This window comes from Phoxinus phoxinus (genome assembly GCF_949152265.1).
Source record: "Phoxinus phoxinus genome assembly, chromosome: 2".
Classification (NCBI taxonomy): Eukaryota; Metazoa; Chordata; class Actinopteri; order Cypriniformes; family Leuciscidae; genus Phoxinus; species Phoxinus phoxinus.
In genome coordinates, this window is record NC_136877.1 from 9,419,698 (window position 1) to 9,445,512 (window position 25,815).

At 40.8% G+C, this 25,815-nt stretch overlaps 1 protein-coding gene across 2 annotated transcripts in view; it reads right to left on the bottom strand.

Annotated features, from left to right (window-relative positions):
- Positions 1-10,165: 10,165 nt before the first annotated feature.
- The window catches only part of LOC306990143 (uncharacterized protein), a 68,895-nt gene continuing 53,245 nt past the window's right edge, over positions 10,166-25,815 (bottom strand). The window contains exon 4 of one of the 2 annotated variants that reach the window (XM_079596564.1): positions 10,166-10,400. In XM_079596564.1, the coding sequence (XP_079452690.1) occupies positions 10,288-10,400 (113 nt within the window). In that variant the 3' untranslated portion in view covers positions 10,166-10,287. The remainder of the gene's footprint in view (positions 10,401-25,815) is intronic. The other variant, XR_013795824.1, reaches the window with a different exon arrangement.

Here is a 25,815-nt window from a genome sequence, read left to right on the forward strand (position 1 = left end):
ATCCAAACTATTTGGACGTAGAACTGGGCTCCTGCAGGAGCGGAGTAAATGACACTGCTGCGGCAGTGGATGAGTTTGGACCGAGTAACGGAGCTCCTGCGGGAGCGGAGTAAATGACACTGCTGCGGCAGTGGATGAGTTTGAACGGAGTAACGTAGCTCCTGCGGGAGCGGAGTAGATGACACTGCTGCGGCAGTGGATGAGTTTGGACCGAGTAACGGAGCTCCTGCGGGAGCGGAGTAAATGACACTGCTGCGGCAGTGGATGAGTTTGAACGGAGTAACGTAGCTCCTGCGGGAGCGTAGTAGATGACACTGCTGCGGCAGTGGATGAGTTTGGACAGAGTAACGGAGCTCCTGCGGGAGCGGAGTAGATGACAGTGCTGCGGCAGTGGATGAGTTTAAACGGAGTAGCGTAGCTCCTGCGGGAGCGGAGTAGATGACACTGCTGCGGCAGTGGATGAGTTTGGACAGAGTAACGTAGCTCCTGCGGGAGCGGAGTAGATGACACTGCTGCGGCAGTGGATGAGTTTAGACAGAGTAACAGAGCTCCTGCGGGAGCGGAGTAGATGACACTGCTGCGGCAGTGGACCAGACTTGCTTTCCCAACTTGCCCAAACAATTTTGGACATAGAATTGAGCTCCTGCGGGAGCGGAGTTGAAGACACTGCTGCGGCAGTGGACAAGTTTGGATGGAGTAACGGAGCTCCTGCGGGAGCGGAGTAGATGACACTGCTGTGGCAGTGGAGCAAGTTTGGACGGAGTAACGAAGCTCCTGCGGGAGCGGAGTAGATGACACTGCTGCGGCAGTGGACCAAACTTGCTTTCAATTTGCTTTTAAATATCCAAACTATTTGGACATAGAACTGAGCTCCTGCGGGAGCGGAGTAGATGACACTGCTGTGGCAGTGGACAAGTTTGGACGGAGTAATGGAGCTCCTGCGGGAGCGGAGTAGATGACACTGCTGCGGCAGTGGATGAGTTTGGACGGAGTAACGGAGCTCCTGCGGGAGCGGAGTAGATGACACTGCTGCGGCAGTGGATGAGTTTGGACGGAGTAATGGAGCTCCTGCGGGAGCGGAGTAGATGACGCTGCTGCGGCAGTGGATAAGTTTGGATGGAGTAACGGAGCTCCCGTGGGAGCGTAGTAGATGACGAAACCTCTGCGGGAGTGGAGTAGAGTAGCTGTAGTAGAAGAACTTGGTTGACTTGCTCCTAACTGACTGGAGAGCCAGATGCGTCGAGAGAGGTATCTTGTTAGAGGAAGAGGAGGTGCTGCTGGGGTGTTGATGATGATAACTTGCTTTCGAACTGTGATCTGGAAGGTGGGTGGGATGGAGATCTGAGCTCCGGCTGGAACAGAAAAGTGTTGCTGTGGCAGAGAAGCGAAGTAGAAAGGGGATCGAGGCTCCTGCGGGAGTGGTGGTCTGTAGGGTTGGGTGGGAAGGGAGTTGGCAAAGTAATTAACTGATGAGGGTTTGTTGGGCTTCATTGATATGGAAACAGTTTGAGCGGATGTAACTCTTGAAGGCTTCCGATGACCAGCGGCCAAGAGATTGGATCTGCTGCTGGGAGAGGCCTTTTTGAGCAGCTGTGGTTGCTGCGCCTATGCGGAATGAATAGCTGGAAAAGTGTTCTGCTGGGATGCCTGAAAGGAGCAAAACAGATTTGAGGTATTTTTGGAACCAGAACCGTGTGACGGGGCGGTTGGAGTCGTCTGCGAAAAGTGGGTCGGAAGGGGATTTAGTCCGTGAATTCTGAAAAGTAAATAGGCTGAGAGAGTTTGGTATGGTTGGATTGGTGATAGAAAATATATATGAAATGGCCTTTCCTGATTTGATCTGTTTTACTTTTCTTGATGAAGTAGGAGATGGTTTCGTTGTCTAGCACTGATATATCTGTGGTTGTGGGGTGGATTTTTGGGTTAAAGCTGGAAGTGATGGTGTGTTCTGAGCATCTTAGGAAACCGAAAAAGCCAATATGAACATTGCGTCCAGTGTGCGGGCAGTATTGGTGGAGTGGTTACCTCTGCGGAGGGTGGAGATGCATTTAGTGAGTATGTCTAATTGGTTGTCTGGCGTCTGGGCGGGTTGGTTGGGTTTTTTGGATACCTTTGATGAGCATTGATGTCTGAGAATTTGCTGTATTTGTGGAAGGTGAACCAAAAAGGAGTTTGTGGAAGAATTGGATTCCGCTTAGAAAACCCTTGATGGAGCAGGCTTTGAGGTTATTGGTGCTGTTGAGATAGGATATGAATGAAGTGATGGTGAGCAGAGAAAATTGGGAAAAGGCAGGATGTATGTGAAGTGAAAAGACTTAAACACTTCCATGCGGTTAAGTAGGATTGGAGGGTGCTGGGTGAAACAGCTTGAAGAATAGAATTAAGGGAGGCGTCAAGAAGTGGTTTCAATGGGTGGTTTATGGGAATATCAACTCTGAATAGTGAGGTACTGGAGTTGGGAATGGGTCCGCATCTGGTGCCAGCAGTCTGAATTTCTGTGAGGATCTGGGCTCTGATGTTACTGGCAACAGGGGGCGGTTCCATAGCTGTAGCGTTCGGCGGGATGGGCATCGGCGTTGCGGAAAATAGTGTGAAAGGAGGACGATTTGGGGTAAAAATAGGAGGAAAAAACCCCCGGGGTCGAGGCCGTTTGTGGAAGCAACCTCACGCTTAGGTCGGCCCCTGGAGCTTGTGGAGGAACAGAAAAAGTGGGAAAGAAAGGGAGCTGAGTAGGCAGAAAGGGAGTCTGGGCCTGCTCCTCTAGCTGAGGCAGCCTCGCGCTAGAGTATGGAGGTGGAGCTGGCCACGGACAGGGGAACGGTTGGAAAAATGTGACAGGAAAATTATATGGTAGCTGGGCCTGCGCCATTGGTGGAGGCATACTCACGCTAAAAAGGGGGGCCTGTTCGTTTAGAAATGGCATAGGGACGTGAGGCGTGGTGCTGGCGAAAGCTGCGGTCTGTAGCTCAGCGGAGCGGAGAGGAGGCTGGGGCCTGCCGGCAGCGGCGGAAACTGGGGCGCGGCTTGGGCTAGCTGAAGGCCTGCTGCAGCCTGACGCTTGGGAAAACTGGGCCCTGCGAAAGGGGAAGTAGTTTTCTGGGAACGTGAGTTCGGGGCTTTTTGCGGATTTGCAGGTGGAGTGGATTTTGGAGACGGAAAAGCTGACTGGAGAGAAACGTACAGGTTGTATAGTTGTGCTTTATTCATTCTGCTGGTAAAATTAACGTCGGCGCTGATTAGCGCTTGTCTCAACCCCAAAACTGTCAATTTTTTTTCAATCGCAGGAATAGTGGGTTGTGCTGTGTAGGAGGATGCTGGAGATGGTGGTGGCAACCTTGATGGTGGGGGTGAGGGCAAGCCACGGCGCCTCGGGGTACGGGAAGCGGCTCGGCTAGGCCTGCGGCCTCGTGACTTTGCTGGAGGTTCGGTTGTGCTGTCCTGTTGAGCATGGGAGCTCGTTGCGGCGTTGGGAAGCTGCAATGGATCCTGGGCAACAAGGGAGTCATCAACAAACGGGGGGGATTTGCACCATGAATAAACTTATGGAAAAATTGGAAACCACTAAAGTAGCCTTTGATGGACCCTGCTTGGAGGCCCTTACCGCTGTTGATATGGGAGGTGAATGAGGTGACTGAAAGGAGAGAAATATCGGGGAACTGCAAGTTATATGCAAAGTGGGATCCTTTGAAACATCTTCGTGCAGTCAGGATTGGATGGTTCTGGGGGAAAACTGCTTGGAGGATGGTGTCGAGCGATGCGTCGAGTAGGGGTTTTAAACGAGTGAGTCACGGGGATATTAATTCTGAATAGTAAGGTACTGGAGAGGAGACATCACTGCTCCACTGCACAGTGGAGACAATTTTCCAGAGAACGGAGCTCTTGTCGGAGCCGATGTGACATTGCTGCGGCTTTGGAGAACTTTACAAAGAAACTGAACTCCACCGGAGCAGGAATGTAATACTGCTGTGCAGTGAAGGCAAGTTTAGACAGAAACTGAGCTCCTGCGGGAGACGACGGTCACGTCACTGCTGCGGCAGTGGAGAACATTAGCTAGAGAAACTAAGCTCCTGCAGGAGTGAGAGGGGACATCACTGCTGTGGCGGTGAAGGCAAGGTTAGTCAGAGAAACTTGACTCTTGTGGGAGCAGAATGGTCTGCTGACAGTGAAGAAGGTTAACCAGATGAATGCCAGAGACGGAGCTCCTGTAGGAGCGGAGGAGATGACACTGCTGTGGCAGTGTGAGAGGGATCCTGCGGGAACGGTGGATATGGTGAGCTTGTAGGTTTAGAGGTTTAAATGGCAGCCTTGCCGGATTATGCGCATCTGAAGTTTAGGCCTAAATGACCGAGCAAAGATAGCAGTTCGTGTTTAGGACAGTTTAAAATGTCTGGGAAGGTGGATGAGACCAGAAATATCCTTTGATTTCTCCTTGTGCAGTGCGGCCTGGAAATTAACTGTATCCAAGTTAAAGCCCAGAATTCAATGGATGTGGTTAGACTCATGGTTTATCCTGGGCGATTGAAAACCGAAGCTCAGCAGAAACCTTGCGGTTTAACTGGTGGAAAGAGTTTCATGCAAGCTGTTGAGGAGAATGTGACTGGATGAGCTGTATTTCACGTCTGTATGGTGTCATTTTATATGTTCTCAGTAAACGTGCGATGATTGAGCTCAGCATACGTCTTCGTGTGGTATTTTTTTTTTTTATATATATTCCAAAGAATCTCAAAGTGCTACACAGTAAAACGACAGTAACTTAAAACGAATAAAAACAATTAGCACATAAAAGCCTTTCTGAATAAAAAAAAGAAAGGCTTTTAAGGATGATCATCCAACAGCGAAGTACAGTCTGATTTATATGATCGTTTGTTCCTTTATCTGTTGCTGGTTCATTTATTTGGTGACGTTCAAAAGAGACTCGCTTATGCCTGCTGCGGCGGCTTAATGCTGGAGGAAAGTCCCGTTCCTTCGCATGAAGAGGGCGGTATTGCCCGAGACGCAAGCGTGGTGCCTGGCGGGCTTTATTGTCCATTTCTCTATAGCAGGAATTATTGAATGGTCCGGTTTGAAAAAATGCGCTGAAGGAAGATCCCGGATGTTTCGCCCGTGGTGACGAGGATCCGTTTGTTTGGCCTGACGCCCGCGAGATAACGCCGGAGGATTCTGGCAAAGATTCCTGAAGGGCGAAAAGATTCTTCATCGGACGGGAGAGCTCGTTTCGGACAACGTTAGGCTATATGGGACGCGGCCAAAATGCTGAAAAACTGTCGAGGAACGTTGGTGAGTCAAATGAGTATGTATATAGGTCTCCACTCATACTGATTGGATAGAAATGTTGATTACTGATTGTTAACAGCTGGTTGGAATGATGTGATAATTGGATCAATTATTTGAACGTGCTCCTCCCGAACTTTGTTTATAAAACATAATTTTAAGACCTTTAAGACGTCTCCAGTATGGCACCCAATTTGCAGTTTTGCTACTGCAGCTTTGTAGTATTGCAATCAATGTTTAAGTTGGCCTAGAAAGAAGACCTGTAGATACAAAAGTAACTGTTATAATTCCGATGCATATCAATATCATATCAGTATTTATGCATGTGTTTCACGTGATGTGTTGAGGTTAGCATGCTGACGATGAAGGATCCTAAACCAGTAGAGTGTGAAATGAGAGAAAAGAAACTCCCCCTCCCCAATTCCTGCCTAAAACAGACGTCTGGGAATAATGACCTCAAACTTGCCCCAGGGGCACGAGCTGATGATGTCACCAGGAGGACAGAATTAGAATTAGGTTAACTGCAAGTGGTTAACCCTCATTGTTCCAGCAGGAAAGGCACATTGCCTGTGGTAATCTTCTGAACGAGGTGCACAAGTCCCAAAATGCATTCTCGACATCGTAACCAGGAGACAATCTACTAGACCTTGTTACATTAAAGTACTGTTAAAATAGTTTCAATTTAATGTGCAGAGACATCTGGAAGTAGCCTAAGTCATTTTAGCGCATTTGTAGCTTGATTTTACTTATTTGTGACATCCTGGTAGGGATGCTTATTTGGAAATAATGTTTTTTTGTTTTACTGGAAATAAATATTTTATTACAGCAACCATGTGTCGGTGTAGCAGGGATGAGGAGAGTTGAGGATTATTACATATAGCAAGCAGTATTTATAAAATATGGGAACAGGAAACACAACAGCTTTACATAGGGATGTAAAGACAACGACTAACAAACAAGGACTGAAACACAGAGGTACAGTATAAATACACTGGGTACCAAGAGGCTAACACAGAGATAGGAGCTGTTCTTGATGACTGAAATAGCTGCCCGAAAGGCATTTCAATGATGGCCGCAGAGTGAAATGACTTGCCTTAAAGGGACTTTGGTCCTACTTAGGTGGCTCAGAAGCATCAGTTAAAAGTTCATTAAGTTCAAAACGTTCAAAAAGTCGTCATAAATATAATCCATATGAATTGAGCGGCTTAGTCCAAATTTTCTGAAGAGACAATTGACCCTTCGCAGGGAGCTTGATTGACAGGTGATCTGACCAATCATACTTCGCCATCCGCCATTTTGTCCGACAAAGCAGTCAGGAGAGATGGGAGGATTTAAACTTGAAAAACGGAGTGTACTGACGCCTTTCCGCAGTTAAAACTACATTCTTTATGTTTATTCATGTTTATTTGATGCTATAAATGAACTAGAAGGAAGAGATGATCGGTTCACGAGCAGCTTTAACTGAGGCTCTACAGCGATCTGTCACGACTCACGACACATTAAAGAGCCACAAAATTATATTTATTGTTTACATTTTTTTTTTTAAATGACCACATTTGAAAGGTGAGACTTTGTTTAATATGTTTAATATCAAAAGTAACCGAAAAGAAATCTGGTCTGTCCTGTCTGTCAATGTCTTGTCAGTGTCCTCTCTGCTCCGCGATGTATTTTTCACTGCGTGAGAACATGGTGTGGCGTGAGAGCGGCGTAGCTTGTCGGACATAGCAACAGTAACTAAGGGGGGCGGGTCTTTGCAAACAGTCAATTGCTTTATATGATGAGCATATTTCATTAAGGCTTTTATTCACATATAAACAAACATTAATCAAAGCACACATCAGTTGTTGTAAACGGAAGCTCAAGCATGATTGTTTGACGTGCACAAACCAATGTGGTTTGTTCTTTCACATTAAGCAAGTACGGTTGACTTCTGATTATGTTCGCTGATAAATGTTTAATAAAAGGCCAAATTAAATCTGTTCATCCTATAAAGTGATCGAGTCTCTTCAGAAATGGATTCGTTTTACGGTCTCTTTAAGAACTTTTTCAAGCGACAAAGTGGTAGTTGCGTTAGCTGTCAATAGAAGGACAGAAATCTCTCAGATTTAATTTTAAATATCTTAATTTGTGTTTCTAAGATGAACGAAAGTCTTACGGGTTTGGAAAGACATGATGGTGAGTAAATTATTATAACTTTGGGTAAACTAACCCTTTAAGTGTATGAAAACATTACATTCAGTTCACACTTAAGTACATTTTAAGTAGGCCTACTCTAATTGGTCAAGCCTTGACTTGCTGGTTAAAGTTAACTGCCAGTTATTACTATAAAATCTGCTTTGGTCAGGTTGCTAATGCTACTGGTTTAGGCTGCTCACCAGTCATGGCTATTGGGCCAAGCTGCCATAGCAAGTGAAGCATTTGCTAAAACCAGATAATCTTGGACTTTAGGTTGAGCCAAATGGCTCTAAAGTGTTGTTTTCAAGCAGGGTTTGGTGGGAGTAGACAACTCTATTATTGTTCTTAAGGCTTCAAGTGGCAAAGCGACAACTATTTTTTAATCTGCTTGTGGCCCAATTATCAGTTACATTTTGCATCACACAAGAGCGACCGTGATACACAACGAGACAAACAGTTGCTGGGCAAACAAACCTCCCCTGAGAGCCGAGAGAAGTAAGAACTTTGACTTAGAGCCGTGAAGTTTTTTGTCACTATGATGTGTCAATGGATTAGAGGCTGGTGAGAAGAACCACAGGGCCTCTCACCCGCAGACCAAGTATGCCCGAGCCTCAAAGGCAGTTCAAGAAGTATCCTCAGTGTGAAAGAGAGACAGAGCGAGGGAGGGGGGGGAAAAAGCAAGTGAACTAAGTGAAGCTGACAGAATGGCTAAAAGGAGGAGAAAAGGCTGTGAGTGTTAATTACAAACACCATGCTGAAAGAGAGAGACAGAGATGAGGAAATGGATTGAGTCAATCATGGAGGATGGCCCTATTTAAAAGCAGAAAAAAGATAGCAGAAAAAAAAACTTAAATTAGAATTAGCCATCATTTGCGTTGGGAGGGTGAAGAAGAGGGGATAACAAGGACAATTTAGGGTGATTTTGCCAGATCATTCAAATAAAGCTCAAAACGGTCCGCATGAATAATCGGTGTACCCCAAAAGCTCTGCATTGAATTGCTGACAGAATCAGAGGATTAGTATTCACTGTCTGAATATCAGTAGCCTATTCTTCAACAGTCACTGTGAGGCTGAATTCAGTGTGTAGAGAGATTACGATAATAAAATGACCGTGGGCGTTTCTTGAGTAAAAGTAAATGACTGTGGAGTAGGAAAACACAGTCCATTAGTATTTGAATCAGGGCACTTAAAGCATGTAAAAATCAAATGTAGTCAGCTTGACAAGATCTATTATTTTATTTATACAGCCCCAGTTAATGAGCAGTGGTAAAACATCTGTATAGCAGTTTACAATAAAGTGTTTACAGTAACGCCTGTGACTTGGAAGTCAACATTAATCAAATTGGAAAGAAAGTGAAGTATTTCTCATTCGGCGGATGAAGAAAATGGCACATCGTTTTAAGGGAATTTCTAATAATTGACATCACAGTGCTTACAGGATTTTACTGCTTAACGTAAAGTTAAAAAGATGGAAATTTGTTACGTAATAATTATATTCTGCCAGGACATTATCCATTATTTTACGGACATTTTCGTTAACCCTAAAACATAAAGCAAAGAAGTGCAAAATTCAAAATACAGGTAAAACCCCTGTAAAAATCAATACGGATAATGCCTTCATATAAATACATTAGAGTGTGCCCTATGTTTACGATATTTTTTATATTTTATGTTTACGATAGTATTCAACAGAAAAGTCCATCAGACAATTTTAAGGTAGTTTAGCATGTTTAAAGTGTGACAGCGGCTAATGAGTGTGTGGAAATACTTTTGTAGATGGGAAGATCAGATCATTTTACGTAGGCCTACTTATACTTTGAATCTGTTCAATAAAATATATACAAATCTTGGTTCATTTGAGCAGTTCAGATCTTTGATCATTTTCCAAATTTGGCAATTATTATAATGCAGCCAAACATGAATTATGAGAAATAAACTATTAGTTCACCCTTTTTCATTTCGCTCATTTGTCTGGATACAGACGCAATTAATCATTAATGAATGACCAAAAACTAGCAACAATTAACATTTAATCATTTAGCAGATGCTTTTATCCAAAGCGACTTACAAATGAGGAGAGCAATAGAAGCAATCAAACCAACAATATGGCAAAAATATGCAAGTGCTGAGACTAGTCCCAGTTAGTCTAGCATACAGTAGTACACGTATCTGTACCAAGGTTTATATATATAGAATTAATGGGTCAAGTGTTGATGAAAAAGATGCGTCTTCAGCAGTTTCTTGAAAATGGCTAAAGACACAGCAACTCATTCCACCAGCTTGGAACAGTCAAGGTAAAGGTCTGTAAAAGTGATTTTGACCCTCTTTGGGATGGCACCACAAGGCGTCATTCTGGAGGGCACATAGGTCTGAAGTAGTAAGTTTAGGTACATGGGTGCAGAGAGCATTGTAATAGTCCAGTCTGGATAGAACAAGAGCTTGGACAAGGAGTTATGTAGCATGCTCTGATAGTAAGGGCATGATCCTTATAAGGATGGTATAAGGCAAATCTGTAGGACCGGGCAGTTCTAGCAATGTGTTCTGTGAAGTTTAACTGATCATCAATCACAATTCCAAGGTTCCTGGCTGTCCTGGATGGAGTTATAGTGGATGAACTTAGCTGAATGGAGAAGTTGTGATGAAGTGTTGGGTGGGCTGGGACCACAAGCAGTTCTGTCTTTGCAAGGTTGAGTTGAAGGTGGTGGTCCTTCATCCAGCAAGAAATGTCTGTCAGGTAGGCTGAGATGTGAGAAGCGACCGTCGGATCATCTGGCTGATTTGTGAGTAGCCGCAGTACACGACACACGCTTGGGGTCAAACGAGGCAAGCAGAGTGTGGAAGTCAGCAGCTTGAGGTTTTTTGGATGTTGAAGTCTCCAAGTACTACCAGAGGAGTACCATCAGCGAAGAATGAAAGTAACACATCCAACTCCCCCAAGAAGTTACCCAGTTGACCTGGGGGACAATAAACAACTATTACATTGATTTTAATAAGGCTGGTGATAGTAACTGCATGTGATTCAAAGGAGCTACTGTCACACAGAGATGGTAAAGGATTACATTTCCACTCATTGAAGACGAACATACCAGAACCCCCAACCCACTTTTTCCCAGTGTGTGAAAAAGTGAAATTTGTGGAAAGGGCTGCAGGTGTGGCAGTATCCTCCTGATCTGATCCAGGTCTCAGTAAGGGCCATGAGGTTGAGACCTGAATGACTAGTAACAGGTGTAATGAAGTCTGCTTTGTTTACAGCAGACTGTCAATTTCAGAAACCAATAGGAAAAGAAAGTAATGTACTAGAGGACATAGGGAAAGTACGCAGGTTTACGCAGTATGCAGTACGTCTCCAATGTGTTATGTGATTTATGAGTGTTAGTAATAGTAGGGATTTGGAAGCACACAGTAAAGCCAGGTCACAAAAACAAACAGATGAGAACAAGCTGTATAAAAGAGGAAGGACAAGAAAAAGCAACACTCAAGTGCCTTGCCGCTGTCCCTGCTCGGTGGACTCGCACAAGTAAACTCATTGGTCTTTACGCTCTTCGGTCTTTCCACGAGGGCTGCTGTGTCCGCTGCTGCTGTATACTAATCAATTGTACCGCCTGACACATAGTTATTGAATTCAGCTGGCCACGCCTTACTATTTAACAGACCGAAACGAGAATAAACCCGACTCTAGCACGCGACTTCACTACGGTAAACACAGTAAACAAAACAATGTTTCCAAGCAACGACAACTGCACTAAAATCAAATGAGAAAATAAACATGTCATAAACATACAGGATGCTATCTGCTTCTCCTAATGAGTGTTTGCTACCACTGTTTAAAGGGTTAGTTCACCCACAAATGAAAATAATGTCATTAATGACTCACCCTCATGTCGTTCCAAGCCCGTAAGACCTCCGTTCATCTTCGGAACACAGTTTAAGATATTTTAGATTTAAGGCCATTGCACACGGAGTCTGAAATTCAGGTTAAAAAATAAATACAACCTCACGTTATGTCAATCAAGCTTGCACACTGCCTCCGAAACTTTCGTCCGACATAAAAAAAATCGAAACGGGTTCGATTTTCTGCGTTTTTCGCATCCGTAACAAGCAGTTTGAATGGTGTTTGAATGGTGCTTTGACAATTCAGAGCCACCGAATCACGAATATGAAAAAAACGCATACGAAAATTTCGGACTTTAGTCCGAGAGCTTTCTGTCCCTCCATTGAAAATGTATGAACGGTATACTGTCCATGTCCAGAAAGGTAATAAAGACATCATCAAAGTAGTCCATGTGACATCAGTGGGTTAGTTAGAAATTTTTGAAGCATCGAAAATACATTTTTGTCCAAAAATAACAAAAACTACGACTTTATTCAGCATTGTATTCTCTTCCGGATCTGTTGTCAATCTGCGTTCACGACTCCGCAGTGACACTGCTGACTAGAGTAACTGACTCTGAGTATAAGTTACCTCTCTTTCAGAAACGGGCTTGACTTACTCTGCTATCTCGGGTTTGATATTCCTCCCATTCTGAAACGGAAAACCCAGAGTTTCCCTCATTTCAGGGTTAACATACTCAGAGTTTTCACTTAACCTCCTTTCTGAAACAGGCCCCAGATCGTTAACAAAAAAAAGTTTCAGGGTTTAGTTACCCTTTAAACCAGAATTGTTCATCAGTGATTGTTTATCAAGACAAGAGCAGGGACATGTTTGTGTGCATTTTGTTATTTTACCGGAATGAGGAGAGAGTCTCCGCAACAGCGTTAAGCGATAGATTAAAGCACTAGACTTTGTGAAGACTGCGCAGCATGCATGAGCCACAAGAGAACACCGTTGCCTTCCACACTCAGCATGATTTCAAAAACAACACATTCCAGCACCAGATCACCTCTTATTTAACACAAACGAACAAATTGCTAATCAACTGGATATATTTATTTTGTATTAAGTACATCCATGCTGCAAGATGTTTCAAAAAGTGGTGGGGGCAATATTAACCCAGGCAAAAAGTGCTGGGCTAACCTGCAAAAAAAGAAAAAAAGACACGTTCACGACTTGCTTCATTCTGAATGAATCAACTGTTTTTTACATAAATGATTCAATGAATGATTCAATGACTCATTCATTATGACAGAACTTGTTTCTTTTTTAATAAAATCTGTATTTTGAACAAATCGGCTGAGTGAATGAATCCTTGACTCATTCAAAAAGACAGTAGGTGTGTTCAACTTGAAGCGGTGCTGCGCAGACGGATCTGTGTGTGACAACAAAGTACCGCTTTCAAAGTACCGTGATTTGAAAGCAACTGGAGTTGTCTGCTTTCGAATCGCTCTTGTGGTACATTGATGCCATTCACTGATCAGTCTGCACAGATCCACTTCAAATCGGAAATGCCTAATTACTTCTCGCCACCTACTGGCGTAATGATGTTACCATTAGAAAGAATCAATTATTAACCCCATTCTTCACTTTTAATGCATAGACTGATAGTCTGTCAGCTCAACTCGAATTAAATTAAGGACTGAACTTAAAGGGCATTTATTCAGTTCGTTGTTGACAATTTAATATTCACTGTAAAAAAATGCTTGTTGCAATGTTGCTAACAGAAAATAAAATTGTGTTTTTTAAATAAAATGTAACTTGTTGAACTCAAATATATACGTTGTCACTTATTGTAATACAACTTCACAAGGCAGCAAAAAAATGTACACGTTTTTTTTTGTTACAGTGTACCCACTCCTAACCATCACAAAAACACATTTTTGGGTTGCTTTACACGTTTTACATATTTAGCAGGCAAACAATCGCTTCCTGTCTAAGTGAGAAGTTAATGGCCAGAATAAGGTGCAAAGTGGAGCATATTTGATCAATTTGTTTCTAGTATACTAAAGATCAAAGAGATCTCCAGAATCTGTGTGATGACAGTGAATGATTAGCAGGTTACATTTGTGTATAAATCTCCATGCACTACCTAATACGTGGCTCTATCGTAAAAAAAAGTTTGAGCTTTGAAGGCAACAAAGAACATCTGTTAGTTCCTTTTTAATTGCTTGACGGTGATAGTTCTTGCGGCAAGCCTCCATACTGATGTTCTAGTACACGCTATTTGCTGTCAACAACCCTTGCGACAGAACAGGTGCCTCCCTTGGCACCTATCTGGGAGCGTTTCTAAGAGGCTCTGTTTGGTTCATTATCTACTAAATGTAGGATTTCTGTTTTTATTCCTCATTCCTGTGCGTGAGATGTTTCCCGCTAAAAGCCTGACATTTGTTTCCATTAGGCAAAAGCTAAACGCTTCATTAAGAAAGAGAGCAAAGCAGAATATTTCCCTTTTTCTTTTCCGTTTTTTCTTCTTTTTTTCTCATCCCGGCGACAAAAAAAAAAGTGACTTGCGATGTGTTTGGGGTAATGGTAATTGTCACGTGTCAGCCGGGGCTTTTGTGTTAACAGGGCATGTTGGCAGGGCCCATCAGTGGAAAATTGCACAGCAAAGAGAACACAATCAGCCTCTCGACTTCTTAAAAACAGCTCAACCCAAACGAGCTTCTCTTTTAAGGGGAAAAAAAAGACAGCGTTGCTCATTCCTCAAAGATCTGACAACAAATCATTATGGCGCAGCTATCATTGATCAACAGTCACCTGGTAATTGATATCAACAAAGTCATTTTTTTACACCCTCCCCCTTTTCACACATGAGGGCCACCCAAACAGCAGACATCAGAAACGTTCTCTCACAGCGCATAGAGTGCTCAACGAGGTGAACGCTTCAATCTATCAAAGCAAGCTGGTAGCGAAATTTAATTATACAATGAATACAGCAACACGATCTTATTTTGTGTGTTGGAATTGTTCCTTTCCAGCTTTGCTTTCACTTCGATGTCCCTCCGGCACTGACGAGATGAAAGCGAGTGTATTTTTCAAAGATATTAGGATCAATCGCATCCCGCCAACGACGAAGGAGAGAGAGAGAGAGAGAGAGAGCGAGCGAGGTTGTGTTTACAGCACGGAGGAGACTCCGCCGCATCACTGAGTTTAATTAGTAATATCACAAGCCGTTTTCTGCGCCAGCTAAGACTCTGATACGACTTCAGTAGCTGTTAATGACCTTCATGTGTGTGGGTTCGTCATTTTCAGAACACACACACACGTGCACGCACACACACGCACTCAAAACATCCCTCTACAGTATCCAGATCAACCTTGCATTAAATTGCTCAACAGAAGATGCTAAACTGCAAATTTAAAAGACTTTTAGAAGGTTCTGAAATAGCAATAGAGGGGTGTGATACTTAATGTCCGGAAAGGCAAAACACAGCTGGTGGAGGTTGTACGAACTGAATTATCAAGGTTCACAGTGATGCTCTGTTTTACCTAGTAAATTGAGAATATGATCACTCTGTGTGTCTCACAGCAGAACAATTCTGCTCTGTAAAAGCTTTAACACCAGCTGGGACACGTTTGTGTGTGTCTCTGGCATTCAGTGGGATGACACTGAAACCAACACAAGCTCAACAAATGCACAGTCTAAGCAAGGACAAAACATAGACTTCTGTTGTTTTTATTAAGCTAAGCACAATTTCTGCATCACTGACAAAAATGGCAAGCACTGGCTAAAATCACCAGGTCAAATCTGATTGTCCGCATCAATATTCGAAGGCTCTTTTCGAAAGGAATGTTGTACACTCCGTTTTTCAAGTTCAAATTCTCCCATGTTAATCTACTAACTCTCTTGACTGCTTTGTCCGACAAAATGGCGGATGGCGAAGTATGATTGGTCAGATCAATCAAGCTCCCTGCGAAGGATCAATTGTTGGGTTTCCATGTTTTATGGGGACTTTCCATAGACATAATGATTTTGATACTGTACAAACTGTATTCCATGGCCGTCGCTATGGGCGGGTCATAGGGGGCCGGGCCCGCCCCCAAAAATGCTTGTGCCCACCCACTTGAGGCACAGATCTCTTAAAAAAAAATACTTTCATTTAAATTTTATATTAACATAAATAATTACTAATTTTGTGTTGCATTCTTTATCATTAAAACATTAAATATATCAAATAGGCTACATTGTGTTTAATTTGTCGTTTAATGGGATCTAATGTTGTTAGTGGCGAGAATTTTCACGTGAATAAATTCATCGATCCGACCATTCTACGCATGTACTTTAATGGTCCAGTGGCAGAACTTTTGCCTAGCGTGTCATAGGTTCTGGGTTATAATCCGCACTAAGTCGTTTTTTTCCTCATCAAAACCGATTGTTTATCAGTGGTTGTATATCAAGCAGGGACACGTTTGTGTGCATTATGTTTTGTGATTTCACCGGAACGAATAGATAGTCTCTCCGCAACGGATTGAAGCGCACGTCCGTGTGAAGACTGTGCACGAGGTGAGCCACAATAGAACACTGTATCCGCGCCACTGGTAGCAGCGGCAAAGAGCACTTTGATCACTTGATTTCAAAAACAACACATTTCAGCGCTAGATTTCTCTTATTTAACAAACAAACAAAATTCATGCTCTGCTAAAGTTAACTGGAGATGTTTAATTTATTTGTATTGGTACATCCGTGCCGCGAGATGTTTTAAAAGTGGTGGGGACACAATCGACCTTTGCAAAAAGTGGTGGTGACATCCCACCCGCAAATTACGCCAGTGTAGGCTATAGGCTACCTGGTCATATTGCTGTTGGTTATGTTTAACGTGATGATTACGTGCTGCGCGAATAGAGTATACGATTAGGCTAATAATTGTGCCCTACCATGCATTTCATATGCCCCCCTTAAGACTGAGGTCTGGCGATGGGTCTGATTCTATCCCCTAAATGTACCGATAACAGAAAACTTTCAGTATTTTAGAATTTTCAAAAAAACATGATATATAAGCTGTTTTCCTCATGGGGAACAAAAATGTACCCACAATGACAATATATTGCCATCAGGCAATTATTGCCATCTTTTGGTCCCCATAACATATGCTTTACTAGAACACACACAAACACACACCAGCAGCCCTGTGATACCTCATCTATTAGTGATTACATCATTCTTGTGCTCCAGAGCCTCTTCCCTGTGGTTCTGATGTGCAACTGAACAGGTGGGGAAGAACATTTTGATTGAGGCAGCTGTGGGAAGCTATACATTCAACAGTGACACAAATCAAATATGTAGCTTGATGTTGATACTTAAGGTTGATGACTTAATTACCCTGTTGGGACAGGCTATATGTGTGCATGAGAGAAAGAGAGGGAGAGACTTCAAGATAACTTTGTTCTAGTCATTTGATTTGCACATAGTTAAGATGCCGTGGGAGGCAAACAAAAGACTGTGAATATGCATGGCTAAAGTGAAATGTCTGCAACCCCCTCGATATTAACTATATTCACTGTACAGCATGACCTTCCCACTTGTGAAAAAGAAGTACACTTTATCATTGTTTTAAAAAGCGTACTTGTGGAAATATAATTGAAAATAATTTTCTTTAGTGTGAAGTGATGGTAATGTTTTCGGACACTTAATTGCATTATAATTGCAATGAAATTAAAATCTATCATAGTTTATATTTCCATTAAATCCAATTAACTGAACTTAAGAGTATTTTTTACACACTTAAGTAGGACTTAAGTACACCTATAGGATTCTTGACTCAATTTTAAAGAACGCTTTATGCCCAAAAGATTCTATAAGGAGACAACTTAATGAATTCTTAAATGATTGCATTTAAGATTTTCATGTTTATTGGATTATTTAAATTTTTTTTAGTGATACATTGTTTTATGAGCTGTTTAATTCATAAAATATAATAAATAAATAAAATCAATGGATTAAATCTAAATTAATTAATTAATTAAAATGAAATTTCACAACCCTTCAAGGTTCTATATTGAACCTTTTCTTTTAAGAGTGTACACGCATTTATGGTAAACAAAAATATACTTTAATGTAATTTTTATTTAAACATGTATGTCATGTTTTTAAATACTTTTTGTAATTATACATTTGTAATGATAAAGTTGCAATTTAGTACATTTAAAATGTAATTTTTAATCACACTACAATTAAAAAGTAGTTTACATGTGCTTTATGTTAGTCAACAATCAAGATAAGTGTACATATTTAAAGCACGACAAAATATTATTAAAACAAAGATTTCAAATGTACTTTAAAGTATAAAATTTAATTTATCATTATTACAAAGTACACTTTACATACACTTAAGTGGTACACTTAATATTATTAATATTAAACTTAATACACTTAATATTACCTGAAGTACAGATTTTAAATATGCTAAGATCTGAAGTAGTACACTACAAGTGCACAGTCAATACAATTAAATATGTATTTTCACAAAGGAAAGTGCAACATTGTTTTGATGAAAATATTATTTCATAACAGAAATTTCACAATTTATTAAAACAATTTATATTTTTAGCAATTTTATGACAATATTATGCCATCCTGCATTACTGCACAGTAACTTATCACCATTTTCATGTATTTTAACAGGATTGCTGTATTGACCGATCAGCATCCATGACTGAAATTCTCAAATTTGTAACATGATAACACAAAGTGCAACAGTGTGAATGCAGACTGCATGTGTATGTATATGTGGTTGTTCGGCCACAATAGAGTGCACATACTTCACATCATCTATAAATTAATATGTGTCATTTCTCTGGCCAAGGAAAAGATATAAAACTGGATGACCTGTCAGAGGAATTTATCATCCACCGCCTTCCCCCTCCTTTCTATCGCGCCACTTCCAGTCGAGTGAAAAATCGATCGCTTCTTCAAATTTTGCTCAAAGTCTGCTGCTCCAGTTCTGTCTCCAATGCCAAAGGTATATCCCAGAGTTCCTCGCTCAACCTGTTGCCCTGTAGCTCTAGAGCTCCTTCAATATAAGGTATAGCATCTAAAATCCCACATGGCATACGGCTATTTCCAGTCTTCTCAGAGTGTTCCACATCTTATTCTGCATGACACAACGTTCATATGTGAAAGTGACAATGAAGGCACATTCAAACTGCAAATAAATACACACACAAACGGTCTTCACTTCAGAGACCTCTCCGGATCTGATCCCGAACAATGATTAAAACATAAATCAATTGATTCACGAGATTAATGTTAGGCAGTTTTGATTTATATGCTGTTGAATGTTTAAAGATCACATTAGCTTCCATGAGCGCAAGCAATGCCAAAGCCCTTCTACGGAGAGCCTGGCCACTCCCTATTAAGTCCTATTGTACCGAATTTTGGCTGTAGTTACACCAGAGGTCCACTGGGGGTGATCGCCCGAGTGCAAAATTAATGGGAGTCTATGAAGCTAGACGGCTAAATGTGTCTCTTTCACCCGATTGCCGTTGAGAAATCTCAGATTTGATTGTAGGTTTTGCAAGATCAACATGGGTTATTGGTCGAAAGTTAAATGAACGAGTACTTATGTCCTTTCGATTTCTTACAGGTTGAGTTGTTGTTGCCCATAACACGCTAGCATTCTGCTAATGAACGCTGATTGGTCAGTGAAGGACTGATTACGACCAGAGATACCGCTTGATGGCATCGTGGCATCCGAAGCGGGACCAGAATGTCTTCAAGCAAAAACTCTTCTAGCGCGTGTATTTACCTGTGTCAGCTGTGTTGTGTATTTACCTGTGTCAGCAGTGTTGTGTATTTACCTGTGTCAGCTGTGTTGTGTATTTACCTGTGTCAGCTGTGTTGTGTATTTTCCTATGTCAGCTGTGTTGTGCATTTACCTGTGTCAGGTGTGTTGTGTATTTACCTGTGTCAGCTGTGTTGTGTATTTACCTGTGTCAGCTGTGTTGTGTAATTACCTGTGTCAGCTGCGTTGTGTATTTAGCTGTGTCAGCTGTGTTGTGTATTTACCTGTGTCAGCTGTGTTGTGTAATTACCTGTGTCAGCTGCGTTGTGTATTTAGCTGTGTCAGCTGTGTTGTGTATTTACCTGTGTCAGCTGTGTTGTGTATTTACCTGTGTCAGCTGTGTTGTGTATTTACCTGTGTCAGCTGTGTTGTGTATTTACCTGTGTCAGCTGTGTTGTGTGTTTACATGTGTTAGCTGTGGTGTGTATTTACCTGTGTCAGCTGTGTTGTGTATTTACCTGTGTCAGCTGTTTTGTGTGTTTACATGTGTTAGCTGTGGTGTGTATTTACCTGTGTCAGCTGTGTTGTGTATTTACCTGTGTCAGCTGTGTTGTGTATTTACCTGTGTCAGCTGTGTTGTGTAATTACCTGTGTCAGCTGTGTTGTGTATTTAGCTGTGTCAGCTGTGTTGTGTATTTACCTGTGTCAGCTGTGTTGTGTATTTACCTGTGTCAGCTGTGTTGTGTATTTACCTGTGTCAGCTGCGTTGTGTATTTAGCTGTGTCAGCTGTGTTGTGTATTTACCTGTGTCAGCTGTGTTGTGTATTTAACTGTGTCAGCTGTGTTGTGTATTTACCTGTGTCAGCTGTGTTGTGTATTTACCTGTGTTAGCTGTGTTGTGTATTTTCCTGTGTCAGCTGTGTTGTGTATTTTCCTGTGTCAGCTGTGTTGTGTATTTACCTGTGTCAGCTGTGTTGTGTATTTACCTGTGTCAGCTGTGTTGTGTAATTACCTGTGTCAGCTGTGTTGTGTGTTTACCTGTGTCAGCTGTGTTGTGTATTTACCTGTGTCAGCTGTGTTGTGTATTTACCCGTGTCAGCTGTGTTGTGTATTTACCCGTGTCAGCTGTGTTGTGTATTTACCCGTGTCAGCTGTGTTGTGTATTTACCTGTGTCAGCTGTGTTGTGTATTTACCTGTGTCAGCTGTGTTGTGTATTTACCCGTGTCAGCTGTGTTGTGTATTTACCTGTCAGCTGTGTTGTGTATTTACCTGTGTCAGTTGTGTATTTACCTGTCAGCTGTGTTGTGTACTTACCTGTGTCAGCTGTGTTGTGTATTTACCTGTGTCAGCTGTGTTGTGTGTTTATCTGTGTCAGCTGTGTTGTGTGTTTACCTGTGTCAGCTGTGTTGTCGATGTCTCGAGAGAAAAGAAAGTGCAGAGCGCGAAAGCACCAAAGTGACTGAAGGATTGCCGTATAGCAGTATCTCTGGTCGTACGATGTGTAAGACGTCATTGACATTTTAAAAGTACTTTTTAAAAGCAAATAAGTGACTCTAAAAAAATCAAACAACCAGCAATGTGTAATTTCTTTGCATCTCCTTTCGAATACAACTTTCAAATTACTAGACAAAAAATGATATCCTGAGAAAAGTGAATTTTGAGGGGTATAGCTCCATAGACCTCCATTCATTCTGCACTCGTCCTGTGAGCGCCCTCATATGGAACCAGAGTGGAACTGCAACCAGTTCAGAAGCCGGAAGTTTACTGAGAGTGGCAGTTCTCCCCTTATTAGATATTCTCTGGCAATGCTTTGATCACTTGTTTCTGCTGCTTCTTCACTTTTTTGGGGGGATCCGGAGATTCTGTACACTTTCAGGAGATGTGTAATAGCGCCCCCCTGCCGTATAACAGTGAAAACATGGATTGCCGGAACATTACATGGATTGCCGGAACATTCCATCAATGGCGGAGAAGCATTATGTCATAAATGAGTTTGCCCATTGCTGATGGTACTGTATGGGGGTGGCTAGTGATTAAAGGATTAGTTCACTTCAAATTGAAAAGGAAGATTTCTTTCTATAGATATTTTGAAGAATGTCGGTTGATGTACCCCATTGACTTCCATACTATTTTTTTTCCTACTATGGAAGTCAATGGGGTGTATCAACTGTCTGGTTACCGACATTCTTCAAAATATCTTCTTTTGTGTTCAGCAGAAGAACAAAAAATGCATTCAGGTTTGAAACAACTTGAGGGTGAGTAAATGATGAATTAATTTTCATTTTGAAGTGAACTATTCTTTTAACGCGGAAATGCAACACAAAAACGAGCCAAAACTATTTAGTGAACTTACCCTGACCGTGTGTACTTTGAAGGATTACAGTAAAGCAAACCACAATTACAATCCCACCTGAAACCTCACAGAATCACGGCAGCGTTCAATTGACACAAGTGGTAGCCTATCTTTTGTCAGCCAGGCACACGGACACAAGAATACATACACATATTCACCAACACACACACAAAAAGAATTAACATACCGACTGGCAAATCCTTCCATTCTGCCAATGAAACGACAACACACAGAATTTCCACACTCAGTCATGCACTGCAAAGCCACGCAATCACACAAATGAGCTTGCTTTCAATTGCCCACAAAAGCACACTTGATTTTGCCTAGAGAGCACAAGCATACACACTTAAATTTCCAGCAGGTGTAGAGTAGAATGCCTACTGACACAAAATGACAAGTGCATAAATACAGGTCTAGATCCAAGCATCTTAAAACATTGGATTTACGAGCGTGTGCGAATACACACACACACGTAAACTTAAAAAATAAACACACACACACTCACTCTTTTCTGACGTTATCAGTAAGGGAGATTTATGCGGTCTCACAGAAGAATTTATGAAAGGCAGCTCTTCTCTGATGGGCACACAAGCTAAGAAATTGCTTTTGAAAAAAGAAGAGGAGAAAAAAAATCTGATTCGAAAGATTTATTTCAATCTACGCCAAGAATGCATGATATATTCAATCTGTTTATTTGAGTGAAACAATCATTTTGAAGCTTGGAGAAGTCCAGCGACAGATAAGGCTGAATTGCATTTAGTGCAGCGTCTTTATAGTGACTGCCTCAGCGTGTTCAAATCCATTCTTTTGACGATGTTTAGTTTCTCACTAGAGGGGGTGAGTGACGGCGATGGGTGCATCATTTATTCCTTTGTTTGTTTTTCCTTATTGATAGATTGATTGCTTCCATAACCATTCAATGATGAAATATCTCGCGCAGGCAGACAGGCAACACGTTTTTGGTGTGACGAGACCTTGTTAGGGTTTATTTAGTCTTTTATTTTGTGATTTGGGAGATGTGATTGATATTTTAATTATTGTTGATAACTTCTCTTTAGCATACTTCAAACATTTTACTAATTATGGGAATAGTATACTTTAAAATAATATACTTTAGTGTGAAGTGAAGGTTCGGACACTTAATTGTTCATTAACTGTAATTAAATGAAAATGTATTATTGTTTAGATTTATATTAAATGCAATTAGCTGAACTTAACTCACTTAAGTAGGACTTAATCACTTATATATATTTAGTCTTTATGGTTAATATGCTGAATGCTACAAGCATTTATGGTAAACTATAATATACACTCTAAAAAATGCTGTGTTGTTTTAACCCAATTTTGGGCCAAATATGGACAAACCCAAACGTTGGATAAAAAATGCAATTTAAAAATGTAACCCAATGGCTGGGTTTGTCCATATTTCACCCAAAATTGGGTTAAAACAAACTAGCATTTTTTTAGAGTGTACTTTAAAGCCATATTTATTGAAACTCATATTTTTGTAAGTACACATTTGTAATGATAAAGTTGCAATTTAGTGAATTTAAAATATATTAACTTTATATGCATAACAAACACTAAACAAAACCTTTTTATTGCATACATTTTTTTATTACATATAATCAAGTACTTTTCATGTGCTTTAGTCAGCACATCAAAAAAGTGAACTTCGTGACAAAAGATTATTAAAACAACTTTACTTCACTTTCGAACACAAAAACAAACAAACATATTTATGTGAAAACATTATTTTGGTCATTCCTCATTTTAATCCTCTGTCCGAAATGGCTAAGGTCATTACATAGAGAAAGTCTCAACCTCAACTCTCTCGAATATTCATGAATTTTTACTTTAAGTACACTTAAATGGCTTTTTATTTTATTAATCTTATATACACGATTTGAAGTGCATACAAGTATTCAATACAATTAAGCATACTTTTAAAAGGGTTGACAAAGATGCTCATGCCAAAAATTTAAGAAATGTAGTCCTCAGTGCTCAGATATAATAGAAGTTATGTTACTTTTAATCATGACGACACCAGAGTCCAATTCATTTATGCTGAAGCTGGCCAATATGACATATGTAACCTTTATAATATGAAATAGTCACACAAAATTATAACTTTGAACATTTAATTTACAGATATGAGTAGGGAAATTTGGAAAACCTGAAAGCCTGTATCATTTTAGTCCACTATAAGAAAGGAAAAGGTCATGTCATAATGCAGTCTTAGGTTCATTTTGAGAGAGATATCAAAAGGACAGGTACATATATAGCCTTAAGGGACTATGTTCCAGAATAGAGACCAGAGAGCCATGATGGTACCTTCTGAAATCTTCTTCAGAAATATACGAAATCAAACTTTACACAGGCAGCCGAGACTTTTCAAATTGCATGACGACGACCAACAACCTGCAGGATGACGTAAGTTATACGATATATAACAGACAATTGTGATACAATGTGGATATGAAATAAACACATCAACACTAGTTAGAGGCATGTCAGATGAGAGATCACAGCCAATGCTTGGAACAAAGCTTTCCAAATCCTGCTAGATTAATGGATCCGGATGTCGAATGTGAATGTCGAGGTTAACAGCTAGTCTCGGGTCAAAAGGTCACGGCCTCAGTGACTGACAAATGGGAAGATAAACCTGGATGTGGCTCAGTAATGGTCATAACACAGCAAGTGAGTTAGCACTTAGATAAACAAGGATGGATGGAAAAGATTCCCGACAGTCATTTATCTTAGCGATTCTATGAAATCATTTTTGAAGCTTGATTTGACAGGTTGAAAGAGGGACATTTGATGTCGGGAGAGACTTTGGGGTGGCTGCAAAGGAGGAATTGAGGTTAGCTTAGGAGAGACTTCTACTGTCAAAAATAATTTTCTTTACCACAATCTATATTTTACAAAACCCTGAAAATAAAAGTGTGAAGGACATCTACACTGCACACATACACCCAAAAACAGACACAATTTCTTACTCTGTATTTTTGGCTGGCTTTCCAGTAGGGCTGGGCAGTATGACAGTATATATCGTGATCACAGTATAAAGTGTCTATCATTAGAAATTTTACTATATAGTTTATTTTTGCGGTATGCAATGTAAATATATCTGTGTAGCACAGTAATGTGCCATGACAAGGAGATGAACCGTGTCATCTTTCCGAGGAGGTTTGCGGTCATGATTTTTTTGTTGACAACAATATTTAATTGACATTGTAGTTTGTATCAACATGACAAAAATCAAGAAAATATGTGCAGCAGAGTGTCTTGTGGTGTGTGTGCTTGACTTAAGGAACTTTTTTTCTTTTTAAAGTCCCCGTGCATTCAATACTTTTATCCCTTAAAACTCGTCTTTGATCACCAAATGACATCATTAAAAAATTTATTCATTAAAATAGCTTGAATGTAACTACACCCTTGCTTTATTTAGTATACATGGAACCATGAATATGCAAATGAGCCCCGCCTCCACTCACTCATACAGGCTTGTCTCCAAGTCGATGATTCAGAATGTTAATGCGTTTTATCTATCGCTCTCTATAACATCGGACACATAACGGTAATTAATATGATTAGCCTTTGGCTTGACTACGTTATCAAACAGCTAATAATGTGCTGCTAACACAAACCATGTTACCGTTCACCATCTCAGAGTCAGCTAGCTGCCATCTAGTCCAGGCATTTTAAGCCAACATGGGGGTCAACCATGAACAAATTGCAACAGAATCAAACTCAACTGATTTTGTATCCTCCATATGTCCTGAGTAAGGAAAAAAAAGCCCATTAGGGGAAAGATCTGTTGTGGTATTTATGCAAATTAGCACATCTGTAATTAGATTATGCACTGTTTGTCCATGTTAACAAACAATAAAATAAAAAAAAACTTGTAGTAATAAATTTTTTGTTTGTCTTGATATAAGTAATCAACTCAGTAATGTTCATGGTGATATCTAAAGGTTACATTTTGTACCCTATTCATGTGAGAAAAATAATGAATAGGCGTATGAATAGGATATATTTGGGTCTTTTTCAGAACTTTGCCCTAATGGGATTCTTCGGGGCTTTTTTTCCCTTACTCAGGACATATGGAGGATACACAATCAGTTGAGTTTGATTCTGTTGCAATTTGTTCATCCTTTTTTCCTAAAACGCCTGGACTAATCTAAAAATCAGAATCCTTACAAATGCTTTGAACAACTCAGAACATCAGTGGAGAAAAGCAAATAGTTCATCATAACATTGTAATATACTGTACATCATATACATAATTCACCTGCTATATTGCCTACCCAAATTTTCATATCAACAGAAAAATATACAAGAATATACTGGCTTCTCTTGAGACTCCCCTGCTTCAGTTAATGATATGCTAAAGCCCGCCGACACGTTGACGTGATTG